Genomic DNA, 17,126 nt, shown 5'->3' on the forward strand with positions numbered 1-17,126 from the left:
GGGGGTATAAAATGTACGTAAAGTGTCGTCCCAGATTAGCCTGTGAAGTCCGCACAGGCCATTCAGGGACGGAACTTTCCACCTTAAATGGATTGCTGCAAGCAAAGAAGATATATTCTTTGAACGAAAGGTACAATAAAAGCGGAATACAGAGGCTAATCAGGCGGGACTTAACGCAGATGCAGATACCTTGTTGTCACGGAAGAAGGCTCTCATGTTTAAAATGAAAAATTAATTGGGACCATAAAACGGTCTCATTCACAAAGCCTATATGTTTCATTGTTAAAATTGAATATCCCACCATAAAATATTGCTATTCTTTAAGTCTTATTTCTAAATAGACTTCCGGAATATCATGCAGGCTGTGGAAAAGTTAAAATGCTTGCAATTAAAATGCGTTCGAATTAAATAAAACAAATAACACCAGTGCCTTTTTCCTAGATACATTGATTATCTATGTTGCCGTATGGGCGTCTAGGGTTCTTTCTTCAACCAACATGTTTGGTTTTCTAAATATATTATATTTACGATGTTAATCATAAATATACATCTTAATATCATGAATCGTATGCAAAGAATGAATCTCTTATAATAAGTATAAATTTCAATTATATGTAAAATGATGTGTTCCGACGGTAAGATACCAACTGAATTAATACACAAATACACAAATACAACTATTAAAACAAAATAAATACAATAATACAACCGACAGACATGAATATAAAAGATATATAAAATGCGTATTTACCTAATTATATTATATTTACGATATTAATCATGAATATACATCTTAATATCATGAATCGTATGCAAAGAATGACAATTGAAATAGTCATTCATGCACACGGAATCGGTTGAGTGAATAAACTCATGCGTGACAAGCTAAAAAGTGTTAGTAAAAAGAATTCAACTTTCTACTCAGTCTCTTCATACTGAAAACTAATCAAACACTACAAAAGAACGCTACTAATCCTATTTACAGTTAAAATCTACTCTGCTCAACCATTAAACAATGAGAGCAAAGTTTCCTTTTAAACATAATTTACTTCAATATCATTCAGAATAAATATATTTATGAAATAAATATATTTGCAACAACGTCAATTGAAATACGTCTATAACATCTATATTCATATTGTACATATATCTTTATCATTAATACAGGTACAAATTTAGGCGCATTCATTGCTCATTGCCAAGAGATGTATGGCATATCTAACAACGAACCAGGAAACGACTTGTTAGTGTACAAAATGAATCATATGACTGTGTCATTCCTTAGGCATGTGGCGATTGCTGTATGGAGTACTGTGAACAGATGATTACTGATAAACAGTATTGGCGTTCAAATTAATGATACACTTAAACAACGTGCCAACACTAGTAAAGAAATATTTCTACCTGTAGAAAGTGATGTAGGTCTGGTTGTGATGTATGGATACGTCGTGTAGCCAACTCCCAATACAAATAGGACAAACCCCAGCAATGGAGAATATACCAAACCAAAATACCTTCTTCTTACACATACTGTGTGATTATGCAGAAGCTGCAAAGAAATCAAATGCAACACGATAATCGCTGAAGTATTCACACACAAACTGAAATATAATTAAAAAGAATGGTTCACGAGTACATTTGTTTAGAAATTGTATACATCCTTCAGAATTTAGTGTTTGCCTGTAATTAATAATTTTCATATGTGTAACAAAAGTATTTTTAATACATAAGTCATCCCTTATCATCCAGAAAATATTGCAACCAATAAACTGCCATACCGTCAAATCGACAAGCCATCAGCGTCCCTGATAGATATCCTTTGCTCTTCACTTTGAAGTTCATAATTCATTTCCAGTACAAAGCAGCATGTACTTAAGGTTTAACATTAGTTTCAAAATAAAAGCAATATGTCGCATTTAGCATACCATATTCAATTACAAGTTGATACTGTCACCATAATATCTAACAATAGAACATTTAAATATGTATGTATGTCGCACAGTATTAATAAATTATTAAATAAAATTAATATGCTTTCGCTTCATAGGAGTGTCCCACCTTACAGAATTATTATTGTTTTAATGATTTTAGTTCAAAAATTGTACACAAATGTAGTCATTCATTCCGAAAAAATATATACCTTTTTGACGCACCACCTTTTCATGGTAAACAATGTCAATATATTTGTATTGATGGTGTTAAACATAGAAACAACAGAAAAATATTTAAAACGTGCAATGAAGAGAAATGCAGTATGATTTACATTAACATTAATAGGTGATTTAATTGACTATGTATACTATCTATCCTGTTTGGTATAGTATTAACAAACTTAAATTATGTGGTAATGTAATTGAGTCAAAAGTGTGTTACATATAAGAAAATAAACTTTATTCATTCGGGGTAATGGCGGGAAATTTTGCAAGATTTTATTGGACAATAACAATACGTAAATATCTGGGTTAGACAGCTCCGTATACAAATGTGTTATTACAAACAATGGACACCCATGTACAAACAAATGCACGAATTTTATCATCATACGTTCAAAATAAATCAAGAATGTTTTTGTTATTCTCAGTGTTTTAGATTTTCTATTCTATATACGTAAGGGAGGGACATAATGAGTTTACCAGATATGTATTTACAAAATTATATCTGACTTTCAATTCGGTTACAAAACATTAAAGAACACTGATGAATTTATCTTTATACTTAATTATCAACAGGGTTCAAAACTGTGGTCAAAAGTTATTATGCATTCGTTTGAATTATCATGATAAGATGGTGTTGTATAAGATGCTGTTTGCCATTAGACTTCAGGCTCGTACCCAGGCCCTGGGCCCTGTTGACCGCCCCCAGCTGACTGTCGAGTTTGGATTTTTTTTTATGGACATACTGCCAATTGTTTTCTCATGTTCTCTCTCGCCCACAGTACACATTTCCTCAAAACACCGGTGAGTTTCTTTGTTCAAGTCCAAGACCCATAACTTTGCCAAAAAATCAATGGACTGGAACGAAACTCAAACTCCATCTGTAAGTCTGTAAGTCTGTGAGTCATGTAGGTGGACTCATACACCAAATAGCAGGTCTATATCTTAAAGCGTTAGCAAATAAGTAAAGAAAATGAAATGTTTTAAACGGTCAACCAAATAAAACCGTGGTAATCCTCTAGTTAGATGCAATATTATAGTCGTTTATATAACAAACAAATACAAATATGCTTTATTCTTAATCAATATGTTTAAAATAAGGTCCCTTGTGCAGGGAAATTGTTACCTTATGATTGTTAAGAAAGGAATCACTGATCTATTGCGCTCCCTTTATTGGGTAGAGTTGTCGGTCAAAATATAACGTTTCATACAACATTTTGCCCATATTTTATGTTTTATTAAAAAATAAAACATTGAAATACTACAAAATAAATAGTTATTCGACATATTTTTAATTATAAATTAGGAGACTTAGTTTTCCGCGTGAAGGTAAATACAACATTTGCATATTGTTTAGCATAACAATGAACGTTTACTGCACACATTGTATAGTCCACGGTCTCAACGAATGTTTAAAGCGGGTATATACGATCTTGTCATTTATTTATTTATTAATATAAAATGTGTAAAAACTTATTATACATATATTTCAATATAAACTAAAATAAAAGTTAAGAAGAACATGTGTCGAAAAATGCTAAATAAGCCAGATATTAAATTCTGAAATCGAAAAAGGCTGTACAGCCGAATTCGCCAGCATGTATATCATGCATGTACGATGTGAATCTAAATTTAGTTTAACGGTTCATTTGAAATTCCTGCAGCGATATCGATTCATACGACACACGAACACTTACTAAAAAGACGAATGCATCGGTTATTGTAGGAAAATAATTACGAATTATCTTCGTCACAATCGGCTCGGGGCGCTAATTTGTATTTGCTGTATTTTATAAAATTCGTCTTATCATTTTTCTTGCATATTGTGTGTTATTATAACATATTTGTATCAATATTTTACAATTCAGCACATATAAAAATCGTATATACCCGCTTTAATTTAGTCGTGTCGAGGATATCAGATAAATATACAATGTATTATATACTCTCAATACTGCAACTTACGCTCTGAGATTACTTGCGTAATTATCCTATTGACGCGGATGATTAAAATTATTACAATTACGTCGTTTTTGTCATTTAAATTTGACAATGCATTTTCAGGGAATAAATCGTGTATTTATATAACAGTACATGTATTTAATTTAATTTTAAACCTGCTGACATATTTTAACTAACTATCTCTCAAATATATTGAATAGGAGCTCCGTTTTTCATATTTCAAATGTCAATATACGGGTATCAACAACCAGAACATCATGTTTTCAACAAATATACCCCCTTCCTCAAGTTTACTAAATTAAGCGCTAATACTGAGCCCCGACACCCACACCACCCACAGAGTTCAACAAAAATACAAATCAATTTATGGGTGATGAGGCTGGCTGGAGGAGGTATATTAAGTTACTTCCCGTTCATATATATATATATAAGATGTACATGATAAAAACAAACGCTACGAACATAGCATAAATACATAAGACAGTAAATGTAAACAAGCATGACCCTTGATTATCGCAAGGGTGTACTTTCTTTCTCAATGCTTTGAAAGCGTCATATTGATACCCTAATCAGCGTCCTGTGCACTTCACTAATTAAAAGTATAACGAAAATTGGAAGCGCCAGGTTAGAGTTCGACGACACGCGTGGAGTTCTCTTGATGACTATACCGCGAGTACGGATGGTAGAAAATTGGCGCAGTTAATCAGAAACTCTGGATAGAGTTCTATAGGCATCAAGTCTGCTATGACGTCATCGATCATTCCCATGAGGTATGAGACCAGTGTTGCAGGTTCTGCGTTTTTTGAGTGTTCGTGTGGTGGTGCGCTTAGTGGCCGAACGGTTTCTAGGAACGTTTGTAGACGTGTCGGCGAGTGGGTAAAGGGGCACTCAAAAAGTGCGTGTACCACGTCGATGTGCATGTACTGGTGTGTGTACTTTGAGCATAGGACGGGTTGTTCAGGAGGTTTTGTGCAACATAAACGAGACAGGAACTTCACGAGCGATAGGCTGTCTGGGCGGCTCTTCGCGACTCTCCATATGGTAGCCGGTTCCAGGCTCCTGTGAACTTCTTTGAAAAGCGAAACATCTTTATGTTGTTCGAGCCTCATTCGCCAGTGACTAGTTTCGTGATGGCGCACTGCCTTTTTACAGACAAATTTCCATTTCTCTTTTGACGGGAATAAACTGTTGGTTTTTAAGCTCGTTAAGTAGTCTTCAAGGTGATATTTCTGCAGAATTCTCACAATATCTGGAATAAAGCCAATTTTCCGGTTTTCGCACAAGTCAAACTGACACAGTCTTAGAATAAAAAGCGTACGGCACGGTTCGCCTGTAGGGGCGTGCCATAGTGAGCCAAGGAACGCTAACTTTTGTGTGTCGATAAACGCTTCGATGGATGTCAAGGCCGAGCACCATGTCTGAGCGCGTGAGGTGGGGGAGACCTTGGGCACGTTTCAAACAAAAGTGGTGGGCTAACTCGAGTTGTTGCATGTCGGCAATGGATATACTGTTCCACAGTTCGCAGCCAAACAGCGCTTTGGGAATGACTGCGGTCTTATACAGTTTACTGTACAGTAATCGCGGTGTCTGGGTTTGCTCCGAACCTTCCGGACACTTTCTGGTAGAGGGACAGGAACGTGCCTCTAATTGTCTGTTTAACAGCGTCAATGTCGTAAGGGCATTTTCCACTGATAGACTGGATTATACTTAAATGTTTGTAATTTTCCGCTCCAGGTATTGGTGTTGAGTCATATGTAATCTGAAGAGTGGGTACTGCTTTGGACCGTTTTCGGCCCATGGTCATAACGGCACATTTGGAAGCGTTGTATGTGAAACGCCACTTTTTGGCGTATGAGTTGCACTTCTCCACCAGTTCGTTTAAGCCGCGGGGCGAACGCGACAGGAGTACCACGTCATCAGCTTGGGTTGTGGAACATAACGACTGGTCGCCGATTTTAAAGCCGTATGGGGATGTCGTGAGTTCGTTTAGCAGGTCGTTTATGTAGACGATGTAAAAGAATGGTGCATATATGCTGCCCTGCCGGGTGCCCTGTTCAATCGGGAAGGGTTCCGAGACAAATCCACGTGAGAGTACACGACTGGTGCAATTTTGGAGTGACTCAAAGATAATTCGGAGAACTTCCCACGGACACCAAGCTGGTGAAGTTTGTAAACCAGCCCGTATATCCAGACTTTGTCGAAGGCTGACTGAGCGTCCAGATAACACGCGTGGAGGCTGCTTCCACGTTCGCAGCAGTAGTCGCGAGCCTCTTGTAGCATGTATGATACCATTTTGCAGTTTTTGTTTTTCTGGAACCCGTATTGTAGTTTATTGAGTTCAGACCATGCTGACGTGTTTTCTATGCGTTTCATTAGCAGCTTTTCAAATAGTTTTGCGAACACTGGGATAAGAGATATAGCCCGATAGCTTTTGGGGGTCAGTCGGTTGCTTCCCCTTTCCTTTATGCAGGGTGGCAATAAGACCATGTTTGAAACCGTTAGGTACTTGGCAGTGGGTCGGTATCGAGTTCAAGACTTTGACAAGACACTCTGTTAAGGTTGGGCCGCCATAGTTCAGGTGTTCATATGTGATGTTGTCGAATGATGCGCTTTTGTTGTTTGGTAGTTCCTTGATTATTTGATCCAATTCCGTTATGTTTGTTTCGTAGGCAAATTCTGTGTAGTCATGATCGACGTCTGGAGTTTTAAAGTACTCGGTTACTGAACTTTCAACGAGTTCTTTGTGAAGAGGGTCGAACTTGGGGTTCTCTTCGAATGAGTATAAGCGCTTGAAGTGGGAGTTCCAACCTCGGAGCACCCAATCGATGATTGTCTCCCGCTTCCCATCGAAATCGAGTTCACGACCATTTTGTTTGCTATTTGTGCATTGGAGTTGACAACTTTTCCGAAAGCTTGTTGATCTATTTCGGCTAACGTGTCTATTCTTTCCATTTCCTTTTCGTCGTATCGGTGACTAGCCATGCGAAGATTTCGTCGAAAGGTTTTCTTCATTGCTTTGTAGTGCGCATATTCGTGTGAACCAGTGCGCCTACCGCTCCAGATCCATGCAAGGCGTGCAAGGCGTAGTTGTTGATGTTTGTTTTTAAGTTCGGAAGACCAAAATGGTTTTAAGAAGCGTTTTTATGTTCGTTTTTAGACGCATTTTTCAGCCGCAGAACTTATGCATCGGACTATATGGGAGTGCGTCTCATTGACGTCTGTGTAGTCCAACTGAGTCGAGCGCAGGTGCTCACTTACGGCGCTCTTGTATTCATTGATTTCATTGGATTTGACCAACGGTATGTCACTTTTTGTAGTGCTTGCGAAGAACATGTTTCATCTTGGCGAATATCGATAGCGAGGCTGATAAAAACTGGGGGTTGGCGAGAAACGTTCAGTGGTGCATCAGGTATAACCCCGCAGCTGTTGACTGTATGTGATAATCATACGTCTAGTAGTACATGTTCAATGCGCGAGGGATTGGCGTCATTGTATGGGTAAAGCGTAAATGGAAGACCTGTGCATGACACTGTGTCCGTAGCAACATATAAGTGGAGAGATTTAGCAAGTTCCGTATCGTACATGTCACGGGATCGGAGATGAGTGGTGACGTCTGTTCTGGGAAATCTGGCGGTGAAGTCGCTAATAATCAAAATGTAATTAGATTCGGTGTGCACAGTACATATGTCCCCTAGTTGGTCCACGGAGCTTTTGAAGCTGCTAATGTCGTGATTAGCTGCCGGGAGGTAGACTTGTAGTATAAGAATTGAGATAGAGCCGCAGCATATGCGTACGGCTGCAATTCTGTCGCTGTATGTGTCTACGATTTCGACCAGGTAATAAAGATCTTTATGCCACATGATTGCGACACCACCTTTCCCGAAGTAACGACAATTGGTGTAAGCTGGGTTGGCGCATGGGATGGTACTTTCACGATAATTGTTGCCAATACTGTTTAAAATGTTGTCAAGGAGCCAATGTTCTGAGATGCCACATATAGATATTCGTTTGGTGTTCAATTCTTTCAGTAGATACGGGATGGCTGTCATTATGCCTGTAGCGTTATATGAAAATGTAGGCGTAGATCCATGTTATTTCGTGTAAGAACTTCTGCGGTTTGTTTCGTGTCGGAAGCGACGCACGTATTCCTTGCGCTGAATCTATGGGCGGCATGATATGCCTTCTGGCCAAGAAATGCTCTCGTCAATTTTCTCAGCCTGCACGGTGTCCACTACAATTTGAGCAACTTTGCAGTCTTTGCGAGATGTTACCAGGAAATTCACAGATCTATATGTTATTCTCATATCATTTGTGAAAAAGTCGTCAAGGCCTTCAAGATCGCTGTCTAGGCCGATGCCCTTTATAACATAGGATTTGTGATGCTTTCTAGCGACTGTGCTGAAACGACCGCGACGCCGGTTTTGTTGCTGGAAGCCATCCAGTCGCGTGGCAACATACATATCATGTTGTGAGGTGTCCTGTAGGTTGTGTGAGTCGGGCTGCTCGATTACGCTCTGGTTGCGAACTGGCCTGCTAGTTACAAGCATATGCTCTGATGGATGTACTGTGTCAATGAGTATTTCGCGTGATTGGCGCGCTCCTGTGGTGTTGTGTTGTTCAATTCAGCGGGGATGCATAGCTCTAGGAGCTGGTTTAGGGCACACAGTCTGTTGGATTTCGTTCAAGCGTGACATGGCCTTTGTGTTGATGCTTATGTCTGCTGGAATAACTTCTCGTGTTCTTGATATTTGAGCGTCCAGATCAGCCGCACTGGTTTCCGCGACAATCATATTGGCGTATGTTGTTGAGCACGCGCACGTTGATTTGATGCCGGAGAGCCTTAGACTATCTTGGAAGCTGTTACACACTTTATCAAGCTTAGAGCTAATTGTCGATGTGAACTTTGCAAGCAACGATTCTACTCTTTCGCCGTAATTGTCAGAGGCAATTTTATGTTCACATTGTTTGAGACGTGAATGAACAGATTTTAGTACTGCTTCGTGTTCCGACTTACTAATTGTGTCGCCAGTAGAGCGCGTAATGTCATCTTAAAGTCTTTGCGTCAAATCGTGTAACATGATTTTATTACTGTTTTTAATTGCGGTTTCAGCATCCTTTAACTGTTCGATGCAATAGAGTTGTCAAGTACCGTTGTTTGTAGAGTATACATATTATCCAAAAGAGTGTTCCGTGATTTTTCAAGTTTTATTAGTGTTCGCGATATGGCTAGAATTCCAATTGACAGAACCAGGTTGTCGCTATTCGAATTGCTTACGTCGAGATGCTTGCTGATGATGTTTGAGCATGATTGTAATTCTGACTTTACTGTGTGAAGATCGTTATGTAACGTGCCCATGCTCTCGTTTACTTTGCAACTATTGCTTTTTAGTAAAGTTACTTCTGCTTTCAGAAACGCAACAGTCTCTTTAAGGTCGATCATGCTCCGATCTTGAGTTTGGTTCCGAGCTGGTGTTGGTTGTGAATTGACTATCATTGCGTGCTGGGAACGGTATAGATCGTCGACGATAGTAACATTTCCATCAAGGAACTGCTGAAGTAGGTAGCAGCTTTCGGCGTTCTTTTTCAAGCGGTTAGCTCCGCGGCGTTCCTTAAGACTTCCGGTCGGACAGTGGTGTCGTTGTTGTCTGACAGGTCTAGTAGTTTAGATATGTATGCGTCTTTCACCAAACCAAAGAGTTTATTGTTAAGGCGATCAAAGACGACGTCGTCAACTTGAAAGGATGATCCAAGGATCTGCGATATGAGTGATTGCGAACTTTCTTCAAAGTTTTGACTAGATTGTCTTGTTTGTCCGCATTGAATTTCTGGTGAGGACGGGTAACTTTGCACAGGATTCAGTGTCGTAAAGCACAGGTTATCCCCCGTGAGTGACATGCTTTCGTATTGATCCGCGATATTCATTTGCACTGTTTTTAAAGATGTTTAATCTGAATCACGGTGTTACGCTTGGTTGCTGATACCGTTAGTAGTCATTGTTATTTGCCAACGGCTGTGGGGATTAATAAATACAATGCACGACTACACTAATCTGCTGCTCATTCATGCGTGACGTTTTTGGGGCCATAACCCTTCTACTGGCGGTACAGAGCAAAATCAAGTCTGTATTTCATAAGTTCACGCGATCACTAACTCACAGCTTAAATGACTGGACGCCAGTGCTGTTCTTCATATTATTTGTCTTTGTTTCGATCCAATAATCACTTTATTCACTAGTTTAAAATTATAATTTAGCGACGCTGAAAAATGTCAACATCCGCTGAAGGTTACACATCACCAATATTAAAATATTAAATAAATTATTAAATAAAATTAATATGCTTTTGCTTTATAGGAGCTTCCCACCTTACAGAATTATTATTGTTTTAATGATTTTAATTCAAAAATTGTACACAAATGTAGTCATTCATTCCGAAAAGATATATACCTTTTTGACGCACCACCTCTTCATGCGATTTAAGCCCCAACCCCCAAAACATATCGCATATACATGTTATAAACACACCGACTGACATACGCTATTTCAATGTTATTACGAAGTCAGCAATCCACGAATTTACGTTATTTTCAAATTACAATTTACTAGTTTTAAAAGTTATTGATATAAAGTGCCCACCTCCTATAAAGACATTCCATCCGATTTATCGATGACACATGTTATAAAACATAATCGACTAACCGACGAAAATATTGTATTTATCAGAAATCGTCATTTAAACGTGTTTACAAAACTGTCATTTTTTCAGTAAATGATATAACTGTTAAAGTGCAATTTTAAAAGTCTCATAAATGAACTTCATACGCTTGGCGTTAGTTGTTCACAACTCATCATTTATGTTATTGATCTCATGTGCAATAGTTTCCCAAGAAACCACATAATGTAGTTAACGTCGCCGCAATGGCTGCGATAAACACGGTCACATTTACCGGCCAGGCACATCCCTTGACTCCTGCTCTCTGTAAACACGCAAACACACTTCCGGATTTTGTGTCAGGGCTCTGTAAATATGTGTTACACCCGTAAGAGTATATATTGTTCGATGCTATGTATTTTTGTATGCAATCAAAAGACAATTATTTCCAAAAGATTCTAAGTACATTTGTAATCGATGTCTAAATGCTAAATGTCTCAATGCTAATAATTGTATTAAAAGAAAATGCTTTTCATAAGGAGAAACAGGTTTACCTAAAGAGGTGAATGTATGATAACAAGAAGCTTACATAAATTACAAACCTGTATACAGGCAGAACAGGATTTACGTCTGACGCCACGTGGGGTGAAACCCACATAATAGAGAAGAATGTGAATGGCAATAAAAAGTCCAATAGCAAGTCCAACTCCGGTTACCAGGGATATCACAACCTTTCCTGGGTACCCGTTTGTCCAAGGTTCTGTAAAAAAAATCAGAAAGTAAGTGCTCTCTTTTAATATAGACTTACGCAGTTTGTTCAAACCTAACTGACATTCAGACTATGGAGAGATACAGTGTTGTACGTTATACATGTAACATTCACAGAAACAAACTCCCAACCTTTGACACAGTTAGGGATGTCTCGATCCCACGTGCCGTTTCCCTTGTCAATCAGAACGTTGCATTTGTCTGGTGCGTACCCCTCGGAACACTTCAGTTCACATCGTACCGCGCCATCCTTCACACTCGTGGACCAATCTCCGTGAGTAGAATTGCTTATTCCTTTATAGTGTGTCAGATATATCAATATAAGCATATACACAATGCAAATGTCGATGGTAATGCATGATTTATTTTCAGGGAGATGCAAAAAAAATATATATATCGCTAAACAAAATAAGTCAACTGAACAAGAAAGATAACCAATGGTAAACTAATTAGTTTAAGGATTTTTTTTATTTAATACCTATTTAGAGGTTTTACCGTTACCAACAGCTTAAATTGCAATAACCCGTCTTTGGGAATCTGCCCATAATTTTGTTTAAAAGTTAATGCAGGACCAAGTGCCTGTAAAGATTATACATAAAATGCAAACACTGTACATTTAATGTACACATATAACACAATATTTTTCAAAAAAATATTAAAAAAAGAAAGATATTCCTAGATTTATTATTTAAGCTGTACCACTAAGAACCTAAATATCTTATTAATAGGTGCATTCATATAAGTTATAACTATTCTTTTTTGTAATTGATACTCTGTTAAGATCGTTTTAACAACACTTAATCGTTACGAAATCATACTGGATTTTAAGTACAATTGTAGTGTTTTAAATTTATTTCGAGATAAATTGTTGGATTATTGTTTAAATGCTTGTTTATTTACTTTACTGCTAACGACCACTCTGTTATACTAACTGTTCTTATTGGCGTGAAGTAGAAATGGTTACTTAGATTCCTATATTCGAGAAATAAAAATTTTGTGCAAGTCTTTTTGCTAGTCGAATAGATGTTCCTTATTTTTGTTTTTAATTACCATATCAATACGAACATTTGGTACCACTATTAGCCTCTAAAAACCAACATACACTGCTTATGGTTTTCGACCACAGATGACGTATGTAAAAATCGATGCTTACCCTATTTTAGTGTTTGCAAAAGGTGCTGTTTTTTTGCTTATCCATAGTCCCACCAAAGCGTATAATTTACAGCGGACTTGATAATTTGACTGCCAAGCAGACTCGCATATTGCATTGTTGATAGGATTATATAAACAAGTGAGAAAACAGTTCCAAATGATGTCAATAGGTTAGAGTGATGAAAGTTATATTTTGTGATATGTTTAACGTAAGGTTGTATGTATAGATGTTGACTGTCTGAAATACAATTAGGTTTATATATTAAATGTATTTTGATGCTAACAAAACACAAAATCAAACACACTGTAAATACGTGTTGCATGCGTTTTCTCATAATACTTGCATCGAATATGTTCTATACAATTTAGATTTAAAATACGCTTAGATCTTGTTTACATTTATTGCCGTCCCGAAGTTTTAATATTCGAATACGTTGTAAACCGTATATCTAATACCAATATTTTTTTTCGTCCTTATTAATGTTTAAATGCTAATTTTGAAATAAGGTAAAAATTCTAAACATTTTATAAAGCAAGTGTACTTATATGTTTTATTTGTTACGAAAGGTTATAATGAAATGCTTGCCTCGTATTGTACGCCTTTTGGAGACGAGTTTTCGGAGATGAGCTATTTACCCTTAAAATTTTACTTTTTTGAGGCTTGACAAACACAATTTCAGCGTCCATATGTTGTCAACAAAACCGAAAACCCATTACTTGTGCTGTGTATGAATCCGGTATATGTTGAGGGTATCTTGACGATTATTTTAAAAGAAGTGAATTGATCGGCACACAAATGTAAATAAATCTCTACAGGTTTAATATGCAAAACAATACTTCTTTATTCCGCTTCTCTTATTAAAATGTTCAAACTTCCTGGATATAACAGTTTAATACTTCTAAAAGGAGACTTTTGAGTTAAAAACAAAATGGTATCATCTTGATGACATTTTCAAGAGTTAAAAAGTGCGCGGTTGTGTTAAATCATTATTCTGGAACCTTTAAAAGCTGTTTTAACTGAATGCTTAAAAACACCTTCGGGACCTAACATGCTTAGTCTTCTTATAATTTTTAAATATTGTTTTCATTTAATCTTCAACAATAAACAAGAATAAATGTCATTAAATACTGTCTTATGTTTCTAAAATAATTTATCTGTAATGCTCTTAAACGGATGCCTTGCTCCGCTAGTAGTGGTGGGAGCGGTGGGAGCGGTAAGAAGGTCGTATATGAGCTATTATTGGTGGCAGCGGTATGGATGGTCGTAGAAAAGCTAGTAGTGGTAGCAGCGGTATGGAGGGTCGTAAATGAGCTAGTAGTGGTGGCAGCGGTATGGAGGGTCAGAGACGAGCTAGTAGTGGTTGCAGCGGTATGGAGGGTCGTAGATGAACTAGTAGTGGTGGCAGCGATTTTATATAAGAAGTTATTCAAAATCAAACACGTCCTTCCGTGCTTTATATGCAGTTTTACATGTTGAGATATATTTGTAAAAAGCGTTTAACTAATTCATTACGTACTAATGTAGAAACCAACTTTTATATTTAAACATTACAAATAAACTATCGAATCACTACGAACACTTGTTAGTTACTGTATTGTTATTTGAATCATCTGCATTGACCAGACCACCAAGCTATTAATCGACTTTTTAATGCCCATTTAAAAGGAGCGGTGGATTAAGAGCAGTGGTACTGCACCAGTAAAATTACTGATAACAAACCAAGCCAAGAAATATCGTCCGCTCTTTCCCTGTTCCGCCATATGATATAGTCTGTTAAATGCCCATGCAAAAGCCGTCTAGCAAGACAAAATACATGTATCACAATCTCTCAAATGTTTCGCACTTCGGAAGCGAAATAAAGGTTTTATGCAATTATAAATTTAAATGAAAAAATTCAGCAACAAACAAACACAGATGCCGATTTTTGCTTTCAAAAAGGGTTGATTTTCGGCGACATTGTTATTATTTGTAAATAAACCCATTCTGAAACTTGAATAGATGTATTCGGATGCCTTAATTACAAATATAACTCAACCCTATAATATTTCTAGATGTTCTCAACTATGTCAATTTTATTGTCCTGTAGTTTTATTGGACATTTGACCACTTTGTGCCAAGTTTACACACATTAAAGCTTTCACGGCGAGTTTTTTTTACCAGCACCCGATAAATCGATAAATTGCATAACAACTTCCTCCTAGTTCACTAACTCTTGTTTTTCTAGATTATGGTGAATTAATAGGATTTTTTTTCTTCATAAATATTTTTGAAGTTGAATTATTCCTAAATATTCAATTTGCAAAAAAAACGAGTGTTAGGTGACATACATACAATGTAGTAAGTCGCTCCCACGGCATAGCTAACTCGTTCGATCATCTTACTTTTAATGCACCCCACTTTTATTTATTCACCGATTTTTTTTTTATTGCACTCCTCTTTCATTGTATTTTGAACTCTTCTTTTTTGTATCTCGTTTCCTCTACGTTGTTTGTTTTCCACGACAAAGCTAAATCGTTCCAACAAGTAAGTAAGTCATAACCTCGAGTTAGAGAAAATTCTTTCCTCTTTTGTTTAATGCACCCTCCGTTAATTTCTGCACCACTCTTTGTTCATTGCACACCTGTTTTATTGAGTTTTGCACTCCTCTTTTTATATCTCATTCTCTCGACTTAATAAGTCGTTCCTAAGATGTAGCTAACTTGTTCCCATGAGTAAGTAAGTCTTTCCCTCGAGCAAGAATGTCGTGGGAACGAGATAGAAAAAAAGAGAAGGGCAATTAAAAAAGTAATAAAAGAAAGTAGTGTGAATGTCACCTCATTTCCGAAGTACACTTAAAATTCTATGTATACGGATTTATTTTTTAACTAAAAGATGCAGCGGACTATTTTTGTAATGAAATGTATCTTCATTTTGTTATGTATTTGCCCTCATGAGATATATATTGCTTAAGATTATTATTTACTTCTATCGAGGCGTGAGAAAATCATATTCAATCATATCATTTATCATTTAGGAGTATGTAATCTAACTTTTATCTGTAAAATTATCTTCAACATAAAATTGAACCCATTAATAAATTGACATTAACAATAACTTGTAACATGTCACACATTAGACGTTTATTTACATATCACCGATAACACTTCGTGTATAATGTATGTCATTGCATGGATGCTCGGTTTATGGGGTTTAAATTAAAAAATTGTTACGCTACTAGAACCTATTGCTCTAACATTTACTGAATTCAGTTAAAACTGTTCTATTTAAAGGGACCTTTTTACGTTCTGATTAATTGACAAAATTGTAAAAATAATGTTTCAGAATTGCACATTTCTGCTGTAGTTAATTTTTTGTACATTGATACATGCTCTACAAATATATATTTTATGCATCTTTTGATGATAAAAAAACCTGACAATCGTTAAGCGTTACAAACGCAGAAATATTTTATAATTTTGGGAGTAATCAGTTCTGTTGTTATCGTTATATTTTGTTACATGAGGATTGCTTATTAAAGTATAAATTACAATCACCTGAGAACAGTACGGATGGTCGAGTGGTATAAGCGAATGACTTTTGCTCCAAGGATCAATGGTTCAAGCCCATGTGTGGTTTACTTTTGTTTCGTTCTTCATTTTTTTTAAGTCTTAAATTGGAACTTTTTAGATCCGATGTTTATATTAATCACTTTAAAGCATTCAAAGAAAAACTTCAATACATGCCACAATCTGTGAAAAGATCCCATTTAGTAGGTCAATAAGATAAATATGTTAGACAGTTCAATGTTTGAATAACTGAGCTCTTATATGAAGACACGTTACAAACCTGAGCAGACTGTGTCGTTGGTGTAAATATCGCAGAAATCACGGGCACCTAAAATACACAACATAACTGTTAACATCATTTTGAAACCGTTTTCCTTTTTATTTGAGTCTTTGTTTTTTCGCTTGACAATCTATGGCTGTTGTTAACATCCAATATCGTTTTCCGAAAAACCTATCGGGTTGAAATCATTCAAGTCACTACATCCACGCGATTATTTTACTTGTTTTGTTGTCCGATCAAAGTAATAACGCAATATAGTCGCAGTAACACTGTTATTTAGTGCTCGTATCTTTCATACTTATAGGGGAAATAACTTGTTTGGGCTATTGTTAACATACGATAACGTATTCCAATCAAAGTACTAAAAGTACTGGTGTGACGATGCTTTTGAAGAGGATGGATATAAAACCTCAATTTAAGTTTATCTATATCACCACAATTGTGTATGTTGATACGAACATTTGGGTACGATAAAAAAATTTGGTACGAAAATTTTGGGTACGAAAAAAAATTTGGTACGAAAAAAAAATGGGTACGAAAAATTTTTGGTACGAAAAAAAGTTTAGGGGTACGGGGAAGTAGTACCCGTGGGTAACTTGAACCATTGAGCGAAAC

The 17,126-nt window shown here is 36.7% G+C and overlaps 1 protein-coding gene across 2 annotated transcripts; it reads right to left on the reverse strand.

Annotated features, from left to right (window-relative positions):
• Positions 1-10,808: 10,808 nt before the first annotated feature.
• On the reverse strand, positions 10,809-16,854 carry LOC127832620 (uncharacterized). 2 transcript variants are annotated; one of them, XM_052358157.1, is made up of 4 exons: positions 16,512-16,854; positions 11,666-11,827; positions 11,368-11,525; positions 10,809-11,090 (listed from the first exon to the last, which is right to left on the reverse strand). In XM_052358157.1, the coding sequence occupies exons 1-4, from the start codon at positions 16,588-16,590 to the stop codon at positions 10,980-10,982; spliced, it is 510 nt and encodes a 169-aa protein (XP_052214117.1). In that variant the 5' UTR covers positions 16,591-16,854; the 3' UTR covers positions 10,809-10,979. The 2 variants fall into 2 exon arrangements, with proteins under 2 accessions (XP_052214117.1, XP_052214116.1); XM_052358156.1 differs by having other exon boundaries at positions 10,809-11,132; positions 16,512-16,840.
• Between the last annotated feature and the right edge of the window lie 272 nt (positions 16,855-17,126).

The sequence above is a fragment of the Dreissena polymorpha genome, chromosome 5, assembly GCF_020536995.1.
Source record: "Dreissena polymorpha isolate Duluth1 chromosome 5, UMN_Dpol_1.0, whole genome shotgun sequence".
In the NCBI taxonomy this organism is placed as follows: Eukaryota; Metazoa; Mollusca; class Bivalvia; order Myida; family Dreissenidae; genus Dreissena; species Dreissena polymorpha.